The sequence below is a fragment of the Hypomesus transpacificus genome, chromosome 24, assembly GCF_021917145.1.
Source record: "Hypomesus transpacificus isolate Combined female chromosome 24, fHypTra1, whole genome shotgun sequence".
Taxonomy (NCBI): domain Eukaryota; kingdom Metazoa; phylum Chordata; class Actinopteri; order Osmeriformes; family Osmeridae; genus Hypomesus; species Hypomesus transpacificus.
In genome coordinates, this window is record NC_061083.1 from 1,201,396 (window position 1) to 1,222,120 (window position 20,725).

General features: G+C 41.7%; 1 protein-coding gene across 1 annotated transcript; it reads right to left on the bottom strand.

Moving 5' to 3' along the window:
• Window positions 1-15,319: 15,319 nt before the first annotated feature.
• htr1aa (5-hydroxytryptamine (serotonin) receptor 1A a) lies at window positions 15,320-17,098 on the bottom strand. Its single transcript, XM_047048477.1, has one exon. The coding sequence runs from the start codon at window positions 16,906-16,908 to the stop codon at window positions 15,628-15,630; it is 1,281 nt and encodes a 426-aa protein (XP_046904433.1). The 5' UTR covers window positions 16,909-17,098; the 3' UTR covers window positions 15,320-15,627.
• Between the last annotated feature and the right edge of the window lie 3,627 nt (window positions 17,099-20,725).

Here is a 20,725-nt window from a genome sequence, read left to right on the forward strand (position 1 = left end):
GTTACTGCAGAAAAACAAGGCCAAACAAGAATGACAGACGGGATATATTGAGCACTGATCTTCATACTGAAAGATTGCTTCCGTTAATTCATGCAAGCTAAATTAGCTCACATGGTCAAGATCAGCTTTGCTCATCATGGCTGATAATCACAGATTTATAGTAGATACCAGTAACAATGGATCTCATCATACTATAATACCAGGAATCTGTGGCTAAATTCTCTTGTGAACCAGGCATTGTGTGAAGTTGATATTTGGAAGGTGTATGGTTCTGGACCCAAAGACATGTTGTGCAGGTGGGCAGCATGAAAGGCACAGCTTTTCTAACAGGCATGTCAGCCCATAGCCTAAGGTAGATAAACTGCTGTATTAGCTTGCTAAGTTTGATGAACTTGCATGATTTCTGTAACATTCTTGAAGTTTAAATTGAAAGTCAAGGAAGGAAAAATAATATTTATTAAGTAACATGGGACTCAAATAACCTGCTAGCTGGCTGAAAAAAAGCATGTATTAATGTATTAATTTAGCTATATTTAATAACCATTCAACTTGGGCATCAAATGAACGGATATTCTGCTAGTCTACAAGAACTAGCAACCAGTCATTCAAATTGTAGTTTAAATTGTATCTGTACAGCGCTTTTTACAAGCAAGGTCTTCACATACTGTACATAAACATTTGCAAATGGATGTTGAAACACAGATGTCCAGGGTTCAACTCAGGGCTATAAGTTGGCGCATTTCAATGATAGCTTTAAGGCTGGGGGTGTAGGATCGGCACAGCAGGTAGATGGACAGTAAGGGACCAGGAACTGATGTCCACTTGGTGACTAAGTTTAATGTTGGCAGACCGCCCTAGACTGAATGCCCACTGGTGACCAACGTCGGCAGTCATAGTGTAATTGCATCAATGGTGTTGGGTTTAGAGAATGTTGTTACACATGTCTAAGTGATTAAGATTTTAATTCAGTGTTCATCTCTGTTGTCAATGATATATGAGAAATAAACTGTACAATAAATGCAACGCTCCTAAGGCCCTGATCGCAAGTTTTCAAACTGGGGTGTTTCTGTGCACATTAGCCAGCCCACTAACTGTGGTGATCATGGTATTGTAAAGAGAGCGAGATGAGCACTGTGCTATCATCGTCAACTAAGGTTAGCAACTAATATTTAATATGTCCATATTTTATGGACATTTTAAATGGCATTTGGTTATTTTCAAGCCCCCCCTTCAAATTGTAATCAGAACTCTGAGCCCTTAGTCTCAGAACTCATTAAAAAAAAAAACGTAAAATCCACTTACTATCTTCACCCCTCTTCTCCATTCTTTTTCTTCTCATTTCTTTTCCCTCTCATCCCCTTCCTTTACTCTCCTCTGCTCCTTTTCTCTCATCCTGCAGGAATGTTTTTCATGGTGGGAATCAGAGACAATCGGGAGATTGGTGCAATAGCATACCAAGAGACCAGACTGTGCCAAACCAGGCTTAAAATCCCTTTACTGTTCGTGGGAGACAAAAGCACCTCAGAATTTGAGTGATCACACAGATTTAAAGGCAAAGGGAAATTGCAAACTGCATTGCAAAATTAAACATAATTTTAGAATAGTACCGCTGTGTAAATAATTGAGGATACATTGTACTTTGTTGCTATGTGTTCACATTGGAAATCTATTTCAACTCTTTCTCTCTTCCCACCTGTCCCACGTCTTGAACCATAGATGTTTTTGCATTTTGCATTTGTTTTTCTACTGTGCATGCCTTATTATTTTATCTCTTCTATGTGTCTCTTTCATTTTTACTTTGCCCCTTATCTCTCTCTTAGAATGACCATTTTGAAGCTGGATGATGCTGTAGTTAAGGACTTCTAAGGTAATGGTAAGGTGTACTTAACCAGGTGCTGTTTGTTTCAACAGGAGAAGCATCCTATTCCCATTAACAAGTGTTCATTAACAGGTGTTCACAAAACATTACCCTGTGGTGACAGTGTATTTACTGTTATTTAATACATCCCTAAATATACACACAAAACATAAATGCAATAAATAAAACATTTTAATTGCAATAAATAGCCTCTTGGTCCCTCCCGGAATGTTGATACAGTATAGGTGTTCGTCCCCCCAGGGACCTTTTGGGCCAATACCTTGGAGCACACACAGGACAGCGTTCATCCAACAATTTACACAATGTTCGCCCAATAATACAGTTGCAGTCTCCCACAAAATACACAATACATCGATATCATTGGACAAACTCAACAGAACCTATTTTACTTGTTCGCCAATAATGAATAACTGTTGGAGCCTAATCTACTTTACCCGGAGCGTAATCTACTTTACCCGTTGTAATTATGAAATAGCGTACACACTAACAGCATTGTCAGGGCTTAATTTAACTCCTCTTTTAGAGGCAAAAACCAATACATCTCGGTCCAAAGCATGCACAACGTTAAGTCAACATGTATGTCAAAACATTAGACACAAAATAAGCAAATACACAATGTGCAAAATGTTCTGTGCAAATCTGGCTGCTAAAGGGCCTCTATTCAAGTGTAAAGTTACAGTAATTTGTTCAAATAAAATCAATACAAAACCCAATGTCATCAAACACCTTTAATGAAAGAAGACAAAGGAATAGGCATGAAGAAAAATTAGAGTAAGACACTTTAGCATTTTGTATGCATTTCCTTCATAATTGTTTATGATGTTCCGTCAAGGTGAACTGGACTGAGGACTGAGTGGGACTGAAAAACATAAGACTCCCTCTGTCATAACAACTGCATGTGATCTATATTTCATGGACATAATGGTCGGATGAAGTACTGAAGTTCTCAGTATTCATATGAGTATGGTATGCCTGTTCATATAATAAGGGTGCACGAATGTATGTTTGTGTGGGTGTCCACTTCTGTACAGCTTAATGAAGAGAATAGCACGACACTGGATTTTAGATTAATAACGTTCTTCTGCTTTTCCTCCAGGGGACAAGATAATGGGCCAGGATTAAGACTGTGTGTGGGCTGGTTCATGTTGGGTTGATACAGAGGGCACACAGTGGAGGGTAGTAGCAATAACAGATGGTTGTGTGCAACCAGTGTGTGTGTGCAACCAGTGTGTGTGTATGTGTGCGTGTGTGTGCGTGTGTGTGTGTGTGCGTGTGTGTGATGACAACCTTGACTGGTGTTAGGGACTGTATTGAGTTTGGCTTTGAATATTTTTTTTCCCCACAATACCTCCTATAAATGCACATACACACATACTGAAAGACACGGTTTACCACTTAGATACATCCATGTTTTTGGCAGGTTATGTCCATTATCCCCCTTTTAAGGCTTCCCTCATCTCCTCCCTCCACTGCACTTTTCTCTGACAATGTAAAGGCTAGGAGTTGGTACTCAACCCCGTGACACACCATGCCTCTGCCTATGTGAAATGGCGTTATCCTCTATCTTTGTTTAGTTGCTCACCCTTGCTTGTACAAATTGTTGCAAAATGTTCTATTTCCTACGCTGTGGGTAGCTATGTAGCTATGACAGTATGCTGGCAGGACCTTTACCTCATGGAAGCATGAACACACAGGAGCTGACAACTGGACTGCTGTTCATTTCAGGTCACTTTCTTAGACACACTTCTGTCTCTTTGCACAGTCTGTGTGGTTTCCAGGGTGAAAAAGAATCACAGGGCATGTACTGTGAAACACAAACGACGACACCTTCAAACATTTAAACAACCACTTACACAAAAACCAGGATAAGGATAACTGTAGGCAGGTATGACTAATGATTACAGTAACATGTTCTGCATGCGGAAATGATCTTTCATGTGATTTGGGATGTCTAGGCCTACATCGTTTGCATACAGTATGAATCTTTCTGTTTTCCTTATCTCTTTTCCACTTTATCTCTCTCACTCTCACCCTAACGCATACTCTCTGTGGACCCCCGAGACCCAGCTCTGGTCTAAAGTGTTTCCGCTTTCAAAAACAATAAACTGCTGCGTACAGCCGGGGCCCCCTCAAAGATGGTCACCATGGAAACTGCGCCTGTATTCCATCCTGCACACTGTCCAGTTCTAAAAGGGGGGCAATTATTGGATGAGATCAAAGACAGGCGACTACATGAATAGGCAGCAATAGAGTTGAAGCCCATTAATCAGACAGGTGGAGGAGGGTCACCTTATTTAGACATGTCGAATGGCCAATACTCTCTCACGAAAACAGGGATGGTTAGATGATTTACAGTCAGTATGACGTCCCGGTGTTGATCTTGTTGCCCTACCTCTACAACCACTGTCGTCACGCAGCTATTGTCAAATTACGTATGCTTGAAAGTGAGGAGATAATATATCCACTATTAACATCTGGCTCATTATGTATTGCGTGATATAATTATTCATTCGTTCTTGCTGAGAGACCACCATGCGCCAGTGGTATGCTATAATGATGTTAACAGGTCTGATAACTCTTAAGAAATAAGAAAAAGCAGTAGGGTACCAAAATGGACAGAAAGCATGATATAACACCATCTTGCAAAACTTGGCTCAACACATGTGCTGTACTACAGCCATCTAGCTTTCTACCCTGATAACTGGGCTTCACTGACAGTCCAGTCAATTTATGCAGTTATATAATGAGACCTTTTGATGATTCTAATTAACACCCTTTTGTTTACGGGGTATGTTTTAAAATATTTTTATTCATTTAGAAGACACTTTTATCACAGTTCCATGTCGGGAATGCGAGTCCCCATTTCTGCCTATTGTCTTCCCAACATTACTCTCACATAGCAGTATACTGAAATAATGTCTCCCTATTATCTGTCTTTCCTGTCTAATGTACTAAACCTGATGAGGATTCGGCCCAGACTCATTGTAAGACAATGAAGTTTGAATTACAGTCCTCTTCACACTCCAGCAGTCCAATGAAATTGACACATCTCAACCATCACATTACCATTGAGCAATACCAAAGTAATTACGGGAAAAAAGAATTGACTTTGTGCACAGTTGGACTTCCTTTGGAGAGCTTCATCAGTTTGTGAATACTGCATAATCTCCACACGTCATACTTAAATATTAATAGATGGCAACTTGTTGAATATGGCTGCCAAGTTGAGGTTTGCTTAATTTTGTCTTCTTCTACATGGATTTTCACCTGCATGGAATTGTTGTTTAACGCCTTATTACATTTACATTTAGTCATTTAGCAGACGTTCTTATCCAGAGTGACTTACAGTAAGTACAAGGAAATTCCCCCCTAGGAAAGTAGGGTGAAGTGCCTTGCCCAAGGACACAACGTCATTTTTCACAACCGGGAATCAAACCGGCAACCTTCTGATTAATAGCCCAATTCCCTAACCGCTCAGCCATCTGCCACTAAATACTACCAAACCTTTAACTCACTTTTTGGGGGCAGATTTACCATGTCTTCCAGGCCGTGATGGTGCCTTGTAAAGGTCGATCTTCGAGGATGGCAGTGGCACACTGTGGCAAAGGAGCTCAGTTTTCATGAAGTTCACAATATCTGCCAGCAATAAGCAGCCTTGTTCCACTACAGTGTCTCCATCAACACCCACATATTGAAAAGCAGAATGCATCATCCCTCCTTTTCTGAATAGGCTCAAAACCTTTTGGTATTGTGCCATTGCCTCTTCTGGTTTATGAACAACAGTTCAGAAAATATAAAATGAGTATTGGACACTTTATTGGAATGCTTTATCTCACCCACTCACTCACACACACAAACAAACACACACACACACACACACACACACACACACACAAACTGACAACATGGTTAATGTAAAAGTTTTAAAATGCTAAACAAGTTGTCTGTAAAGTATGACAATGCAGTTATCTTACACCTTATAAATGAACTTTTCTGTTCAAAAAACTAATATTTGTAACTGTCAATGCTTAACAAAGGGTTTATAATGATGTTTGGCTCAGCACAGCTTTACATGATAATAACATGATTTAATACTGTTTTGCTGATGTTTTATGAAGGATTAATTAACTAATATGTTGCAACTGCTTTAATGTTTAGTTATTAGAAAATGTTTTCCATCCTTTCAATAACTCCATCCCTTTAATCAGCAGATAAAGTTGACATGGCCCAAAATGATCAGAATATTACTATGGAAAAGATTAATCAAAGGCTGTAAAAACCCTAATAAACACCCAGGAGCTAAAGTTAGCAAACAACAACAGAATATAAGTAGCTTGATTGCTACACTAACAGCACTAGAACTGCACTCCTTGCATTCAGAACAGCACTTATTCATACCTTACATCCAATAATTAATTTCATATATTTCACCTCTTATTTCAAGAAATGCTTTGCTTTGAAACAAGATTCACAGATTGTGTATATTTACAGTATCTTATCGGTACCATGGACAAAAATATTGATGCTCTTATCAAATGTGAACAAGTTTGAAAGATTTATGAACAGCATAGATGCTTTTTTGTAGAGGAATGACTTTTCTCGTATTTTTTCATTTTTGTGATTTCAAGTCTCTCTCCACTTTATTGAACCCACTGGACCTTAATTTGTTGTTACAGTTGTGAAATATGATATTTATCTTAGTGAACCAATAACAAATAGTGATGGATTCAGTAAATATGTTATATAATATATGTTATAATATTTCCAGATTCATCAATCTGCTGTGGCCCTGTCTGGCTGTGTTGTAGATACATCTCACATGTCATGTTTAAACTAGCAAAGTGTAATGCTGAAGTTCTGGGGAAAATGTCGACTAACATAAACTGCAACATAAACTCCCGAAGGACAGAAAACATTTAAGAGAAAACAGGTTTATTAGGCATGAAGGTTTTAACATCACACATGTTGAGGTTGGTTTTGACGGTTTTCCTCACTACTCCAATGTCGTCTTCAAATGGAACACAAAGTTCCTCTCTCCCTCTTTCCTTTTCTATTATTCTCTCTGTTGGTCCCTCCCGCACCCACTCTGAATGAAATTAGATAAGCAGAGGGGGGCATCACATCTGAAATGCGAGAGGACTGTAGGATTATCATGAATTCCTTCTGAGTGGCTTCTGAAAGGCAAGATAATCAATACTACAGTGTTCCTCCCTTTGTTTCTTTATCTTTCTCTCTCTACTTCTTTCTCACTCTCTCTCTCTCTCTCTCTCTCTCTCTCGATTCATCTATCTCTGTCTCTATCCTGGGATCAGTATTAATGGCAAGAGAGGGACTGAGAGTGACACAGACAGAGACCCCAAAAAGGGACTTTACACTCACACGTGTAATGCACCCATGTGACACACACACGACACATGGGAAAGTGAACAAAAAGAGGGGTGTATAAACACCCTGTCTTTATCAGATCTTCTGACAAGTAGACATGCACATGCGATTCTGGAATAGCTTAACACTGTAAGCAAGGGTTTGGAACCAAAATGAGATGGGCTTGCGCCACAACTGAGATTTGAAATTCGTCACATAATTACATTAACCATGCGCACAAACACACACACTCACATTAAGACACTGCGACAACCCCAGAGCAGGAGGAGGAGACTTGCTTGGATGAGGTCATTAACAAACTGTACTTTCAGCTGCTCACTCTTGCCACATGACCTCTACCACATGACCTTTACCCCAGCTGCAGTCATTTAGAGGTGGATGGAACTCCCTATAAGAACGGAAAACTCATCTCACGCACGGAAGACACGGATGGGATGAGGTTTGGAGGGCAACAACGTCCGGAAAGACTCAATACTGGACCCTCTCTTAGGAGCAGGAATTCCTGTTCCCAAAGACAAAATCGGAAAGCGCTGACAGGGAAGTGTTTCCAGAGTACTCTCTCTCTTTTTCTCTCTCTTTTTCTCTCTCTCTCTCTCTCTCTCTCTCTGTGTCTCTCTCTTTCTCTCTCTTCCTCTCTCTCTCTTTCTCTCTCTCTTTCTCTCTCTCTTTCTCTCTCTCTTTCTCTCCCTCCTTTCCATCTCTCCTTCCTTTCTCTCGCTTTCTCTCTCCACTTATAAAGGTGGCCAGGGCGGCGGCATAGTTAAGGATAAACACAAGGGTCCCCTGTATTTGGAGGCATTTTATTTGATGTTCTCATTTTTCCCATTGTTCTCTTTTTCTTCTCATACTGCAAGTCTTTCTCTCTGGACATCTATTTCTGTTGCCACTCATTCTCCCTCCTACCCCCAAGTATGCCACAAAACAAATATTCAAAATATTAAATTAAAATAAAGTCTGAATTGGTTTCATACTTGAGTATTTTCCAATTGTGTGTTTGCTTGAGTGTCTGCATGCATGCGCATGTGTATGTGTGCATGTGTGTCCATGGGTGCAATGTTAATCTATCAATCCTGCTTCGGAGGCTCCTGTGAACAATAAGATGGATTAAGGGTCAGGCAGCCTAATGCAATAGATCAACAGATCTGGAGTCTGTCTGTGACAGAGACTAATGGCAGAGCTAGACTCTGCCTTGGGGTCGACACTAACAAGTCTACAGTACTGATTCAGCCCACCAATGACGTGTACCATACAGCACTATCCACACATTGTACACACTTGCACACACAGACATACAGATACACACAAACACACATACTATCACATTTGCACAAATGATGCGCACATACAGATGTAGCATACACGCACATGCACGTACGTACATGTATACATAAACACAGACGGTCAAGAGTGGAATTTGGATACATTTTATTTTGATGTTTACATGAAAAGACATATGAGCCCTAGAGACATACATTATACACACATATCTTAACTTCCTCCTCTGAGTCAATGTTCTTATACAACTCTCTATACACAGCATACATACGATTTTATGAGCTTAAATGCCATTAATGCTAAATTCATCCACGTTTACGTGTCTGTTTCATTTGACCTCATCCGTGGAAGCTGTGTCAAGTAATCTATCGCACCTCCTCTCCCATCCAACCCTCTCAAGGAAAGATACTTCTGATTGCTGACTTTGATGAAGGCCTGCTTATGTCTTATGTCCTGAAGACGTATTAGATAGTACCCAATAGCTGTGAAAGTACCAAGTCAATGAAGGGAATTGGCCACCAAAAGTTAAAGACAAAATCAACGTATTTATATAGATCTATAAGGTGCAGGGTCTGATACACTCAAGTTGAGCATCTTAGAATGGACAAAGAAAACAGGAATAAGGGCAGTTAAAAAGTATCACAACATGAGAGGTTTTCTCACAAGAAACATCAGGGGGAAGACAATCCACATAGCCTTTGCGAGCACAGAAAGAGGACGCCGCATGCTAGAAAGCTTACGTTTAGGTTTTCTAGGGCTCCTAGAAAATGGCCCTGACATTCCATGTTCTCATGAGCTAATATAGCAGGGTATAGTTCAAACATTATTTATTATATTCAGAGCGTTGCAAACTGTATCAAAGTAATACAGTAATCATTAGCTGTAATCTTTAATTATTGTTAACTGATCAGTGGTTAAGGTCAGACCTATTCAGTCCCAAGAGACATCAGACATTTTCTTGGAATGTATCTATCTGTACCTGTGTGTCTGTACATATACTTTGTATCGTTTTGCATATTGTCTAGATGGGATGATACGTTCCTTTTATTTATTATAAAAACAGTGACATTTGCTTTCATTCTACATCTGCCTGTGAATCACACTTTCCCTGTCTCCGACAACACATACATGTTGGATACTAATTATGATGGGGGTCAGAAAAGTGAACTGCACTCTCAAAAAGCAGACCAGAATCAATTATATTTTCACTGGTAGGCTTTCTCATCAGCAAGCCTGTGAAACTAATTAGAATATGTGGGTGCCCGAGTAAGAAAGATAATCCCAAATGGCTTCACAAGGTGATTTTCTTGGTTGCCAACGTCAAATCTTCACAGTCAGCACTAACCGTTACATGAGGTTTTCCCCTTTCCTTGTCACCTGCATCTTCCATTCCTCTTCGACTGTATATCATCCAGTCCTCCCTTTCTCTCTTTCTCTGTTTCTTTCTCCCACTGTCTCTGTCTCTCCTCACCCCCACATATATTAAGTGTGAGTTAGGCCAGCTAAGTGAAGAGCTGTATTGACTCCGTTTTGTAGGAGTGCCAGTGACACATGCGGCCCCTGGTGCACACATACACACATACACACATACACACATAAACACAACAGACCACATTTAGAGAGTCCCTTTACTAGTGCTTGGCTCTCAGCTCGACACTACTCTACTATCCACTCAATTCTCCTAGTTCTCACCTATTCTTCTCCACTATTTTCTCATTCCTCTCCCCTACCTATTATCACTTCTATATCCATACAGCATTCAGGACAGTTCAGAGGTGCCTTCTTAGTTTATGATTATTTTACCTCCTATGCCATCATGTAATGGTCATCATTTTGTATTCCACCTTCACTACATTGCTGAGATATTTCTTCTTTCATGTTTGGCTTTTTTTAGTATGAACTGATCAGCTGTGAATGGTATATTTTTAAGGGGAGATGATGCTCATTAACCGACTGGCCACCCTTCAGTTTACAAGTTGTAAACTGTCCGAATATTTTTCACTTTGAGACATCTTTTCATTGGTTGTAAATCTTATATACTGTGTATCTTTTAAAACCCTTTCTTAGCTTACCCATTGAAATGTTTCATAACATGAAACAGAAGACAGATTACAGAAAACACATGGTTGACTTGGTGTCCCTAGAGGTAGGACTTGTTGCCAACCTGCAGGGTGTTTTGAAATTAATGCTTCTGATAAACAAATACACCTGACATTGTTTATGTCAACAGGGTCAAAGAGAGACACACGTTAGAAGTATGCTGGCAGTATTATACGTGGCTGCTTGCTGCATGCACTGGGGCAATAAAAGAGCAAGACTGCTGGCTTAATGTTGCTACATAATGGCTCTGTCTTAGCTGTCACAAGCAGCTTGGCAGTGTGAAGACAATGTTTTACCAATTACTGTATGTAACATTTGTGAGCAGTCCCTTTATAGGGACATACAAAAAAGGGAAGATCTAAAGTGCTTAGTTATTGCAGTCTCTCAAGAAACAATCTGTACTATAACTGGCACAGTGCAACAAGAACATTATTATATCTTAAGGGCAATATCATAAACAATGTTGTGGGCGCGGTGTGTTTACGAGACAGTGCGACAGGTCCACAAGTACTTAAAAACAAAATGCAGAAGAACACATTTTTGCATGTACCACAATAAAACAATGTATTGTTAAGAGCAGCTTTGAGTGACCTTAGGCCAAACAAACAAGCAATTGGCTGGAGCTTGAGGTGAGTCTTCAGGCCTCGTTGGAAAGACTTTGGCGGGAGGGAGATAATTCCCCGTTGTGGAGAAGAAGGATGGCATGGTAAGGTGTGTGAGAACCCTTCTTTCTTTGTGCAAGGGTCACAAGATGACCCAAGAGTGAAGGGCTGGGGCACATGGCTGGATGATATCAATGAAGCCAAAATGAAGTCAGTCAGACATGCTGAGATCCTTTATTGACTTGGAGATCAGAGGGTGTGAAGGAATGAAACAGTTGAGTATTGTCAGCATGAGAGTGGTAAGAGTGAACTGAAAGAAATTATCTAAACCGTGTGTGTATGTAAGTGTGTGTGGAATTTAATTAATCTAAATGAACTCATTAAAACTGCACAATGCATGAAAGTTGCCGAATGTATTGAAAGTGCCAAAAGTACTTCTGAATGTACTGTGTCCATCGATTGACTGACAGGTTGAATGAAGTAAATGACTCATCTCTTTTTAAATGAAGTATGTCGACCTTTCCGACTGAAATGGGTTCGTCTACAGCAGCCACCTCTGTTGTTTCTCTATGTCAAAAGTTGTTTTCTGCTGCTCTTCCAATGTGTCTAATGTGTGGACAGTGAGCGCCTCTGGCAAGAGCTAAGTTGTGAGCATGCTCTATGACAAGCAGGAGGAAAGAGAAGAGGAGAGGCCTCAGGCAGAATGGCAAAGCTTGAACAGGACACACACTGAGTTTGCACTCGGTACTCTCTCACTGTCTTTTTCTTCCCTCTCCTTTCCCTATCTCATACCAGCTTCAAAAAGGAGTTGCAGATTGTTCTGTTCTCTTCTCCACTGATGATGACATCAAAAACAAGGTCGGATTTGAGGAAAAGGGGAAATTTAAATCTAAACGCACCAAAATAAGTTCGATATTGAGCATTATCCTAGCAGTGTTATGTGTGGATGCATCAATAACTTCCCTGCATGACCTTTAAGTCACTTGTGAATTGTCCCAACTCTATGCCAGAACCTGGTTACAGATCACTGCACAGAGAACTGTCCTGCATCCTAGATCTTGCCTAAATCTTCTTTTAATGAAAAACTTTCAGCTGATGGATAGGCAAGCCAACAACAGACTGATTATGTGTAGGATTGTGTATGAAGTCTTCAACTGATTAGAGTCATGCAATTAACTTTGAATCAACCCAAAACAATTATTAATTAATATAATCTCCCACACGCACTCCAGTCTCGAATAGAGCAGCAGAGCATTCAACTGCTCTTTTGACTGCAAATTTGTGCAGCACAAAAACCACATTCTACAAAAGAAGCACTGGATTTTGGATGACTGTATTGTAACCAAACACAATTTTCATGCACCCAAGTGTTATTTCCATTATATTTAGGGATTGTCAGTATGGCGTATGAGCCAGGTCTTTTATAGATAATCGCTGTCTCCGATCAACCAATCTGAAAAGACCTTTGCTCTGGTAGACCGTAGGAATTTAAGAATATGAAGAATCGTGTCATGAGCCAGGGTAATAGACATGAAGGATGTAACATCTAACAGCATGAACATGTTTGAAATACTAACCATTGCTGTTTACATAGATGACATGGCTTTGTGCTCTACAGATCAATGTGCTTGATTGATTGGCTGTCTTTATTCAAAATGTGGTCTCTGATCTAAATGAGATTGTGTATGCATATGAGGAGGTAGTTTGAGGGAGGACTGGCACAGTTTGCATGCCCAGCTCCTGCTCCCAAAACCTCCTACTGACACACCCAGACCCGCACCCCCCACATACCCCGCACCCCCACTCTGAGGTGGCGTGAAAATTGTCCTCCTTGCACAACTGTAAAAAAACAGCCATCCATCCTGGTTCGTGCATTATAGTAAGACCTTGTAATGTACCATGCAAGAAACCATTCCCTTACTGCGTTAGAGGAAAAACATCCAGTGTAATGCTGATGAAAAACATGTAGCCTCAACAAGACCGAATGGAGTGAAGACAGAGTATAATCGTTTTTGACATTGCTTGTCTTGGCAGTGTTTTCTTGGCTTAGCATTTTTTTCAATGTAAATGTCTTATTTATGTTAATGCACATCCATTTGTTTCTGGATATTCAAGTTCATTAATGGCATTCATTCTGCCTAATTCATCTCTGGTATACAATCATAGTACTATTAAGGGGTAGGTGTATTTTGGGGTTTTGAGAGTATATGTTCTAGTTTCTGGCTGCATGTGTGAATTCTGTTTGGGGGAGGGTGTTCAAGCAGTTGAGAAAACTGTCATATTAAAGTTGTGGTTGACGTAATTCCCTCTGGACAATGCCAGTTTTGGACCAATCTCTGAGCAGCAGTTTAGTTAGGGTAACAGGCTACAGGGAGATCCCTGCTGACAGGGTGAACACCACAGCCTGCGTCACAACTTCACAGACAGAACAGCCCTCTTTCCCTAAGCCTACTCCAGTCCACCAGTAATGATACATTTTGTTAGAGGGAACGATGTTCCCTTACGTTTTGTGCTTGTAGGTAGAATTTGCTTTTATGCAGTTGTTCTACATACAAAATAAAATGATCTGACTTTTTTTTTTCTTCTTCTCAAATATCAAGCTGATGTATTTTTTAAAACATTTAAGTTGGACGGATATCACACTGTAGTCTTCTTTTAATAATGCTGTGAGCCACAGCATGTCCACTCGTGATGGTCCTGATGACATTCAGTATCTGAGAAGGAGAGAAGTTAATTGTTGACCTTTCAGAGTTTCAGAATGAAGGATATGTTTTATATAGTGTTACTCCAACTACATGTGTCCCCGTCCCCGACTACAACAATATACTTTATAAAGACCTGGGTAGAAATTGTATTTGATTATGTCACACACTATACATCTGTATCTGTGCTTTATGGATTGTGTCTGGAACAATTTGAACCATTGAATTCATACCTAAACTTCAAACTCCGCCCACCTGACATCGCAGGTATACTCAGTCTCTTTTGGCAGCTTCTCCACTGTCTAATACAGAGAAAGAGTACTTTTAAGAAAGTACAGCACAGTGTTACATCGGCAACCATGTAACTACATAGCAATACGGAAAGTCACAACATTGTATGTAGTTACATCGGAACTGCTGCAATATGAAATCACAATAGAGGTTTAGGAGTACAAGTTTTCACACAAGTGAAACTTGACATGGCAGAGGTTGTACTTTCCAGGGTACTTACCAGAGTATTTTTAATGTGTGTGTATGTCAACTTCAACCTTCAAATCCCCTTTCGCAACCACCTTTTAAACTGCTCATACATACAGTGCCTTATTACACTCATGTAATGACATATACCCTGAACACTATTTTTATTTAGTACACAGCAATGAATAAATGCCCAACTCAGCTACGATGTCTTTACTATAGGTTTTGTCATGTCGTTACATGGTAGTTAATGTAACCTTAATGTTAACCTTACTGATCAAGGTACCAACATTTTATTTTGGTTTAGTTGATACATATACTTTGCAGGTTTATGTATTCATTTATACACAATTTTCTACAAAAAAAATAGTTTTGTTCATAGAGAGAGAGAGAGAGAGAGAGCGAGAGAGAAATGGAGAGAGTGTGTGTGTATTGTAAGTGTGTGTGTGTCTATTTGACTAAATTGTTCATTTGTACTGTCTAAAATATTATTGGTTGGATGTGGATTCCAGGAAGTGCTTCAATATACCTTGGAAATCTTTCGGATGCACAATACTAGTATCTAGCAACGTTCGATCACCTGCTGAGCATAGCCTACCGACCTACATGTAGGCTCTTGAAGGACACTCATGTCCTGATGTATTAAATGTAAAATGTACCTGTCTGCAAGCTTGCCATAATAAAGCCATCCAAAAGATGTCCAGTACATAATAAAAGGCCGGATCAGATTTGTCATCTGATTACCATTGACAAAAAGCGCCGCACAAACAGACAGATTTGATTGTGTTTTATTGTTTTCAGTGCTACAGAGATAATTATGTAAAACGGAAACCTTCGGCCGCGTGTTCCATAGAATGCATGACTTCGGCACATGTTATGACACATCTTGCATGGTGAAAGAACGATGCTTTGCATGTCAAGCAACAACATCGAATATACAAGAGCAGCTTGTTCAGTCAAGTAGGCTACAGGCCTAAACATACAACCTTTAAATGTGTGGCTCTCTTAGCGTAACTTACATCCGGCCATTAATGGCAGTCGGTTTATAGCCTACTTTATTTCAGAATCACTCTCCCTGAATTAAAGTATGTGGCTTTTTTTTTTTTGCGTTTCATTACCTCAAAAGACAGACGCATGTGTCCCCGTCACTTAATTGGGTTCATAATTCAAGGTAAGTAAACTTACGCACTCACACATATTATGAATGTCACGCTCTGTGGAATTTGCATTTGATGATTTTTTTGAAAGCACTTTGGAAGTCTTTGTTGAAGTAGGCATATATAATTGGGTTAAGGAGAGAGTTGGAGTAGCCCAGCCAGTTTATGACGTCCCCAAGCCAGCCCGGCATGTAACAACTCTCAGAGCAAAAAGGCAACACTAGTGCCACAATGAAAAACGGCAACCAGCAAAAGATAAAAGTTCCCATGATTATTCCTAGAGTTTTCACAGTTTTGCGCTCTCTAGCCAGAGCTATCTTCCTCTTCACGTCTGTGCTCTTTTCGTTTTTATTTTCCAGCACATGTGTTGATTGTGGTGTATTTGGTAGAGGCAGGTGATTCTTGGAATCCTTTTGAACTTCCATGATTTCTAACGACTCGCCGTCCACCCCGTGCTTTAAGGCGCCGTTTATGCATGGAGAGTTAGGATTGGGCTCCACGTTGCGCTTCCAGTTAATGCCCCCTGCCTCTCCGTTGGCTTTCTTGTGGAATACAGCTGGAGAAACTGACAAACACTGGTCAGACCCTTTTGCTTTCTCAGTTTTCTTCACTGTCTTTCGAATCCTGAACCTAGCTGCTTTAAATATCCGTCCGTATAATACCAGCATCAGAATGAGCGGAATGTAAAATGCCCCGAAAGTGGAGTAGATAGTGTAGCCCGGGTCCTGACTGATGGTGCAAGCGTCGGGGTTAGCCCTGTCCTCAGCTTTTCTCCAGCCTAACATAGGTGGAATGGAGATGGAGAAGCCAATCAACCAAGTCAAACTTATCAGGAGCGCAGCTCGCCTGGGTGTCCGTTTATTTACATAGTCAATCGGGTCAGTGATAGCCCAGTACCTGTCCAAGGCAATGGCGCACAAGTGCAGGATGGACGAAGTACAGCACAACACATCCAGCGAGATGAATATGTCACATATCTCTTGTCCCAGGGTCCATTTATTTAGGACTTGGTAGAGGGCCGCCATGGGGAGCACCAGAACGGATACCATCAGATCCGTGACGGCCAGGGAGCCGATAAGGTAGTTGGCCACGTTCTGGAGAGACCTCTCCAACGCAATGGCTGCGACGACGCACGCGTTCCCAAATATTGAGCAGAGGATAAGGGCCCCCAGGAGCATTGAAGTGATTACCTGATAACTGAGCTCCACGTCTGGTAGAGGTCTAGAAACCGCAGTGATGTTCTCACTTTCAGTCCAGTCTGCAACCACGTCCACGACATCTGGAAACGTGGAGGTGGAATCATTGTCGTTACTGTTGTTTGTAAAATCCATATTTCGTCCACCGGGCACCAAGAGGCGCGGACTGGCAGAAGAGACAACGGGGAAGTCAGGGCTCGGACAGTCAATACCTCGCTCTGACGCCGGTTAAGGTACTGCCAGGGTCTATCGGAGTTTCCGAGCCCGTTCCCTTGTTCTGAGGACGCATGACGCAGTCGTTGTGAGTGTTTGGGGTACTGGTGTTGGGCTGGGCGCTCACTGGTAGCCAACTGCGAATTATCTGAGTGTGGTGACGCCTTGAATTCATTTATACCAGCAGCGTTAGGTACGTCAGACTGCTTGGAGGTCGCCAACTAGTTTTGTTGCTCTGTTCTTTTGGACGGAGTGTCTTTTGCTGCAGACCACAGACGGTGAGCGGAGCTTTCTCTGGCTTTTATCCAAGTTGTGTCACGTTTTTTCTTGAAGGTTAGGATACCTTTCTTCCGTTTTCAAATACAATATACCACAGTATATGCTAGATATAGATTACTTCAGGGGATTTATGTTCCTTTACTTTTAATATAATTGAGTAGAATACAGGGTCCATAAACAACTCCATAAATTGTAAACAAACAACAACAAAAACGAAAGGGTCTGAGTAAATTACAGTTGATAATTGCGAATAGAACATGGCTTCAGTGGACGCGGAACCAGTGTGCTCACAAGTGATGTTTCAGCACCACGGAAAGCACCACGCGAGAATCCTGTGCAGGGATTTGCTGTCCTCTGCTGTACATAGCAAGAAGCAGCGCAGAGCGGCGGGCACGTCCAAGCCTCCTGTGAATCAAGTGTGGTGCTGATCAGACAGTGGTCACTGACCTGTTAAATCCAGACTATTAAAATGTTTATAAAAGAACGCATGCGTTCACTTAACCAATAATGCCAAATCAGATTGTATCTGAAGGAAAGGCGATATCGAGTCAGCATGTTCGAAAACTCTGCAGGCCACGATCTTAAAACAGTGTGACGGTGGTAGAAACCCATGAAACAGACAAGGTAGTTTGGGGATTTTTTATTCATTTTTTTAGATTTTTTTTTTTTTTTTTTTATCATTTCACATCAGAACCCCAGAATAATGTCTAATAAAAACAAAAAATTGGAGGGGATATTGATGAAGAATGTGATTGCATTTAGCTGAATCGCATTTAGCATTTTTTTGGGGGGGGAGGGGGGGGGGGGTATAGAAAGATTTTCTTGAAAACATTTTATTGAGAAAGATTGTAATGGTGTCTGTAAAATGTCAAGGCATTTAGAAGGCCAAATGTTACACTTTTAGAATGTGAAAATATTCCTGTAAAAGTCAACTTTGTAAAAGGTCTTCCATTGAGAAAACCTATTTGTAATTTAAATAATAAATCAAACTAATGCTAATTAAAAGAAAATTGTGCATTCAATTGCAGTCTACATATACCCATTTGGTGTTTTTGCTTGTGAGGTAATTCATTGACATACACACACACACGCATACACACCCACACCCTGCTGATGAATCAGAACATAAAAGGGCTGACACCACATTAGTTGGAAAAAAAGTGGCTCTAGATATTTCGCCTTATTTCTGTTCTGTGTGTTCAGTAGCTGCATTGTTGTGGCATGTAGCTGCTGTGTTTCTATAGGCCCCCCAGGACAATGGACAGGCTGTGAACTTGCACCTATTGTGGTGGGGTTTGCCAGGGGGGCTTTAGCTTTGTCAACAGTGCAGAATGTCCCAGGGGCCCCCACAGGCAGGCTGGGGCAAGGCAGGGCTGGGTGCTCAACGCACACCTCTGTCAACGCCTGGGGGGTCAACGGTCTACTGGAATGCTCCCCACAGTCCTCAGAGAGCTCTATCCTGGCATCCAGAACCACCAGGGAGTCCAGAGCTAAAGAAAAAGGATTAGTGGGAAAGGTAGAGAGAGGGCCTGAAGAGAAGACAAGAAGAAGAAATAAGAAAATGAGCAGGGAGGTTAAGGAAGCAAAGAGGAGCACATAACGGAGAGGAAGAGGAAAGACATTGGTAGCAAAAACAGTCCCTAGTGTGGAGGGTGTGGACCTATCCTCCTGGGTAGAGTGAGAACCAGGTCATGTGTTCACATGTGGGCGCATCTGGTCTACGTGGTTCTGGTTGGACTCCTCGTGGGACTGAATCAGGAGCCAGGGCTGAACTGGAAAGTGACAATGAACTGGGGCTAGTGGCTGAAACTTTGGGCCTAGAAGGGAGAACTCGGTCACGGCACATTGACATAGTTGCAGCAGGGAGAGATATTAACTTGGCTGGGGTGGAGTTACTGCTACGGTCTGCACTACCTGGAAGAAAAACCCACAGGAAGCCACACAGCGTGGATTACAGTGAGAGTGTGGGAGAGAACACTGGTGACAGGGACAGGGACTCAGAGAGAGAGACTGTGAGTGTGAGAGGTTTAAGTAGAAGGGAAAGAGACAGAGAGGCCCACAGAAACAGAGAGAGGGACAGAGAGAGAAACAGAGTAAGTGACAAAGAGAGAGAGAGGAACAAGACAGTGAGAGAGGGGATAAGGAGCAGGACTCCAAGTCTTTCGAACAGCTCCAGCACATTCCAAGCCTACAACATGGAGGATCCTGAGGGAACAGAGAGTCGGCAGAGTGGAGCACCCTCCCCCAGGACACCCTCCATCAGCCACAAGGGCAACACCATAACCCTCCACTGCTGCCCCCCTCACCTTGCCTCTGGGTCTGCCTCTCCTGCCCTTCCCCGACCCTCCATCCGAATCAGGACCACCACCATGTCGCCACAGAGATCTGTTGTCGAAGAGCGCTATGGCAGGCCCTCATGCACAAACAGAGAACGCGATGTATTCTGGGTACAGTCATGGACAAGGATGGGCCAACCCGTGCAGACCCAAAGGACTCAGCAACGCCTCCCTTCCCATAGCAGCTCAGAGCTGGGTGAGGAAGAGGAAGAGGAAGGGGTGGAGGGGGAAGAAGAGGCAGACGGAGTGGAGGAAGGTGGAGAGGCAGGGGTCAGTGGTGTGTCTCAGGTGGTGACCCAGACTCTCGCGCCGGCTGTGCCTTCACCCCTTGCTCGGGGGGGCGAGAAAAGGATGAGTAAAAGAGAGAAAAACAGGTTAAAGAGCCTAAGGAAGAGGCAGAGGAGGAGGGAGAGATGGAGACAAAACCAGCTACAGGAGAACATGCAGGTAAGGCCCACTGAATGGTGTGTGGATGCTCTTAATGTTGTTCAGTACTGCTTTTATAACTCTGGGTCTCCCTCAGATAATTTCTGCTTCTGATTTCTGATCCAAAATCCTCAACACACCATTTTCCACAATACAGGGTTGCCCAACACTCCTGCTGATTAGCTTGTTCTAAAATGTAACAGGTTGATAGCAATAGTATTGGAACACAAACTGGGCTTGTAATGCCCTGTGCTTGTGAAGTAATGTATCCCTGGGTACTGTACACATCTGTATGTGTGTCTCAGTTGTCATATGGAGTCAATATTGTGTTATGTCATTCCTTTGGGAACAATGTACCTGTATAAACAGTCAAGTCAGAAACTGAACAGTGTAATGTGGAAGAAAAGTCACGGGTATGCAGCATCAGTTGCTCGCTTAAGCCAGCATGGATTTGATCCATAGAGTCGAAGCTTTGTAACAGGCTGATTTAAGACAGACCTTCCAAGAAATATGTGTATGTGTATCTACAGGAGGGCATGCAGAGTACACGTCCTTGTGCATGTTCTTGTGTGTGTGTGTGTGTGTGTATGTGTGTGTGTTTGTGTTCATTGTCCATCCATCATCAGCCAGCACATCTAAAAAGCTATTATCTCTGCAGTGAAAGTGGGGTTACATCTGAATTGGCTGCATCATGAGGC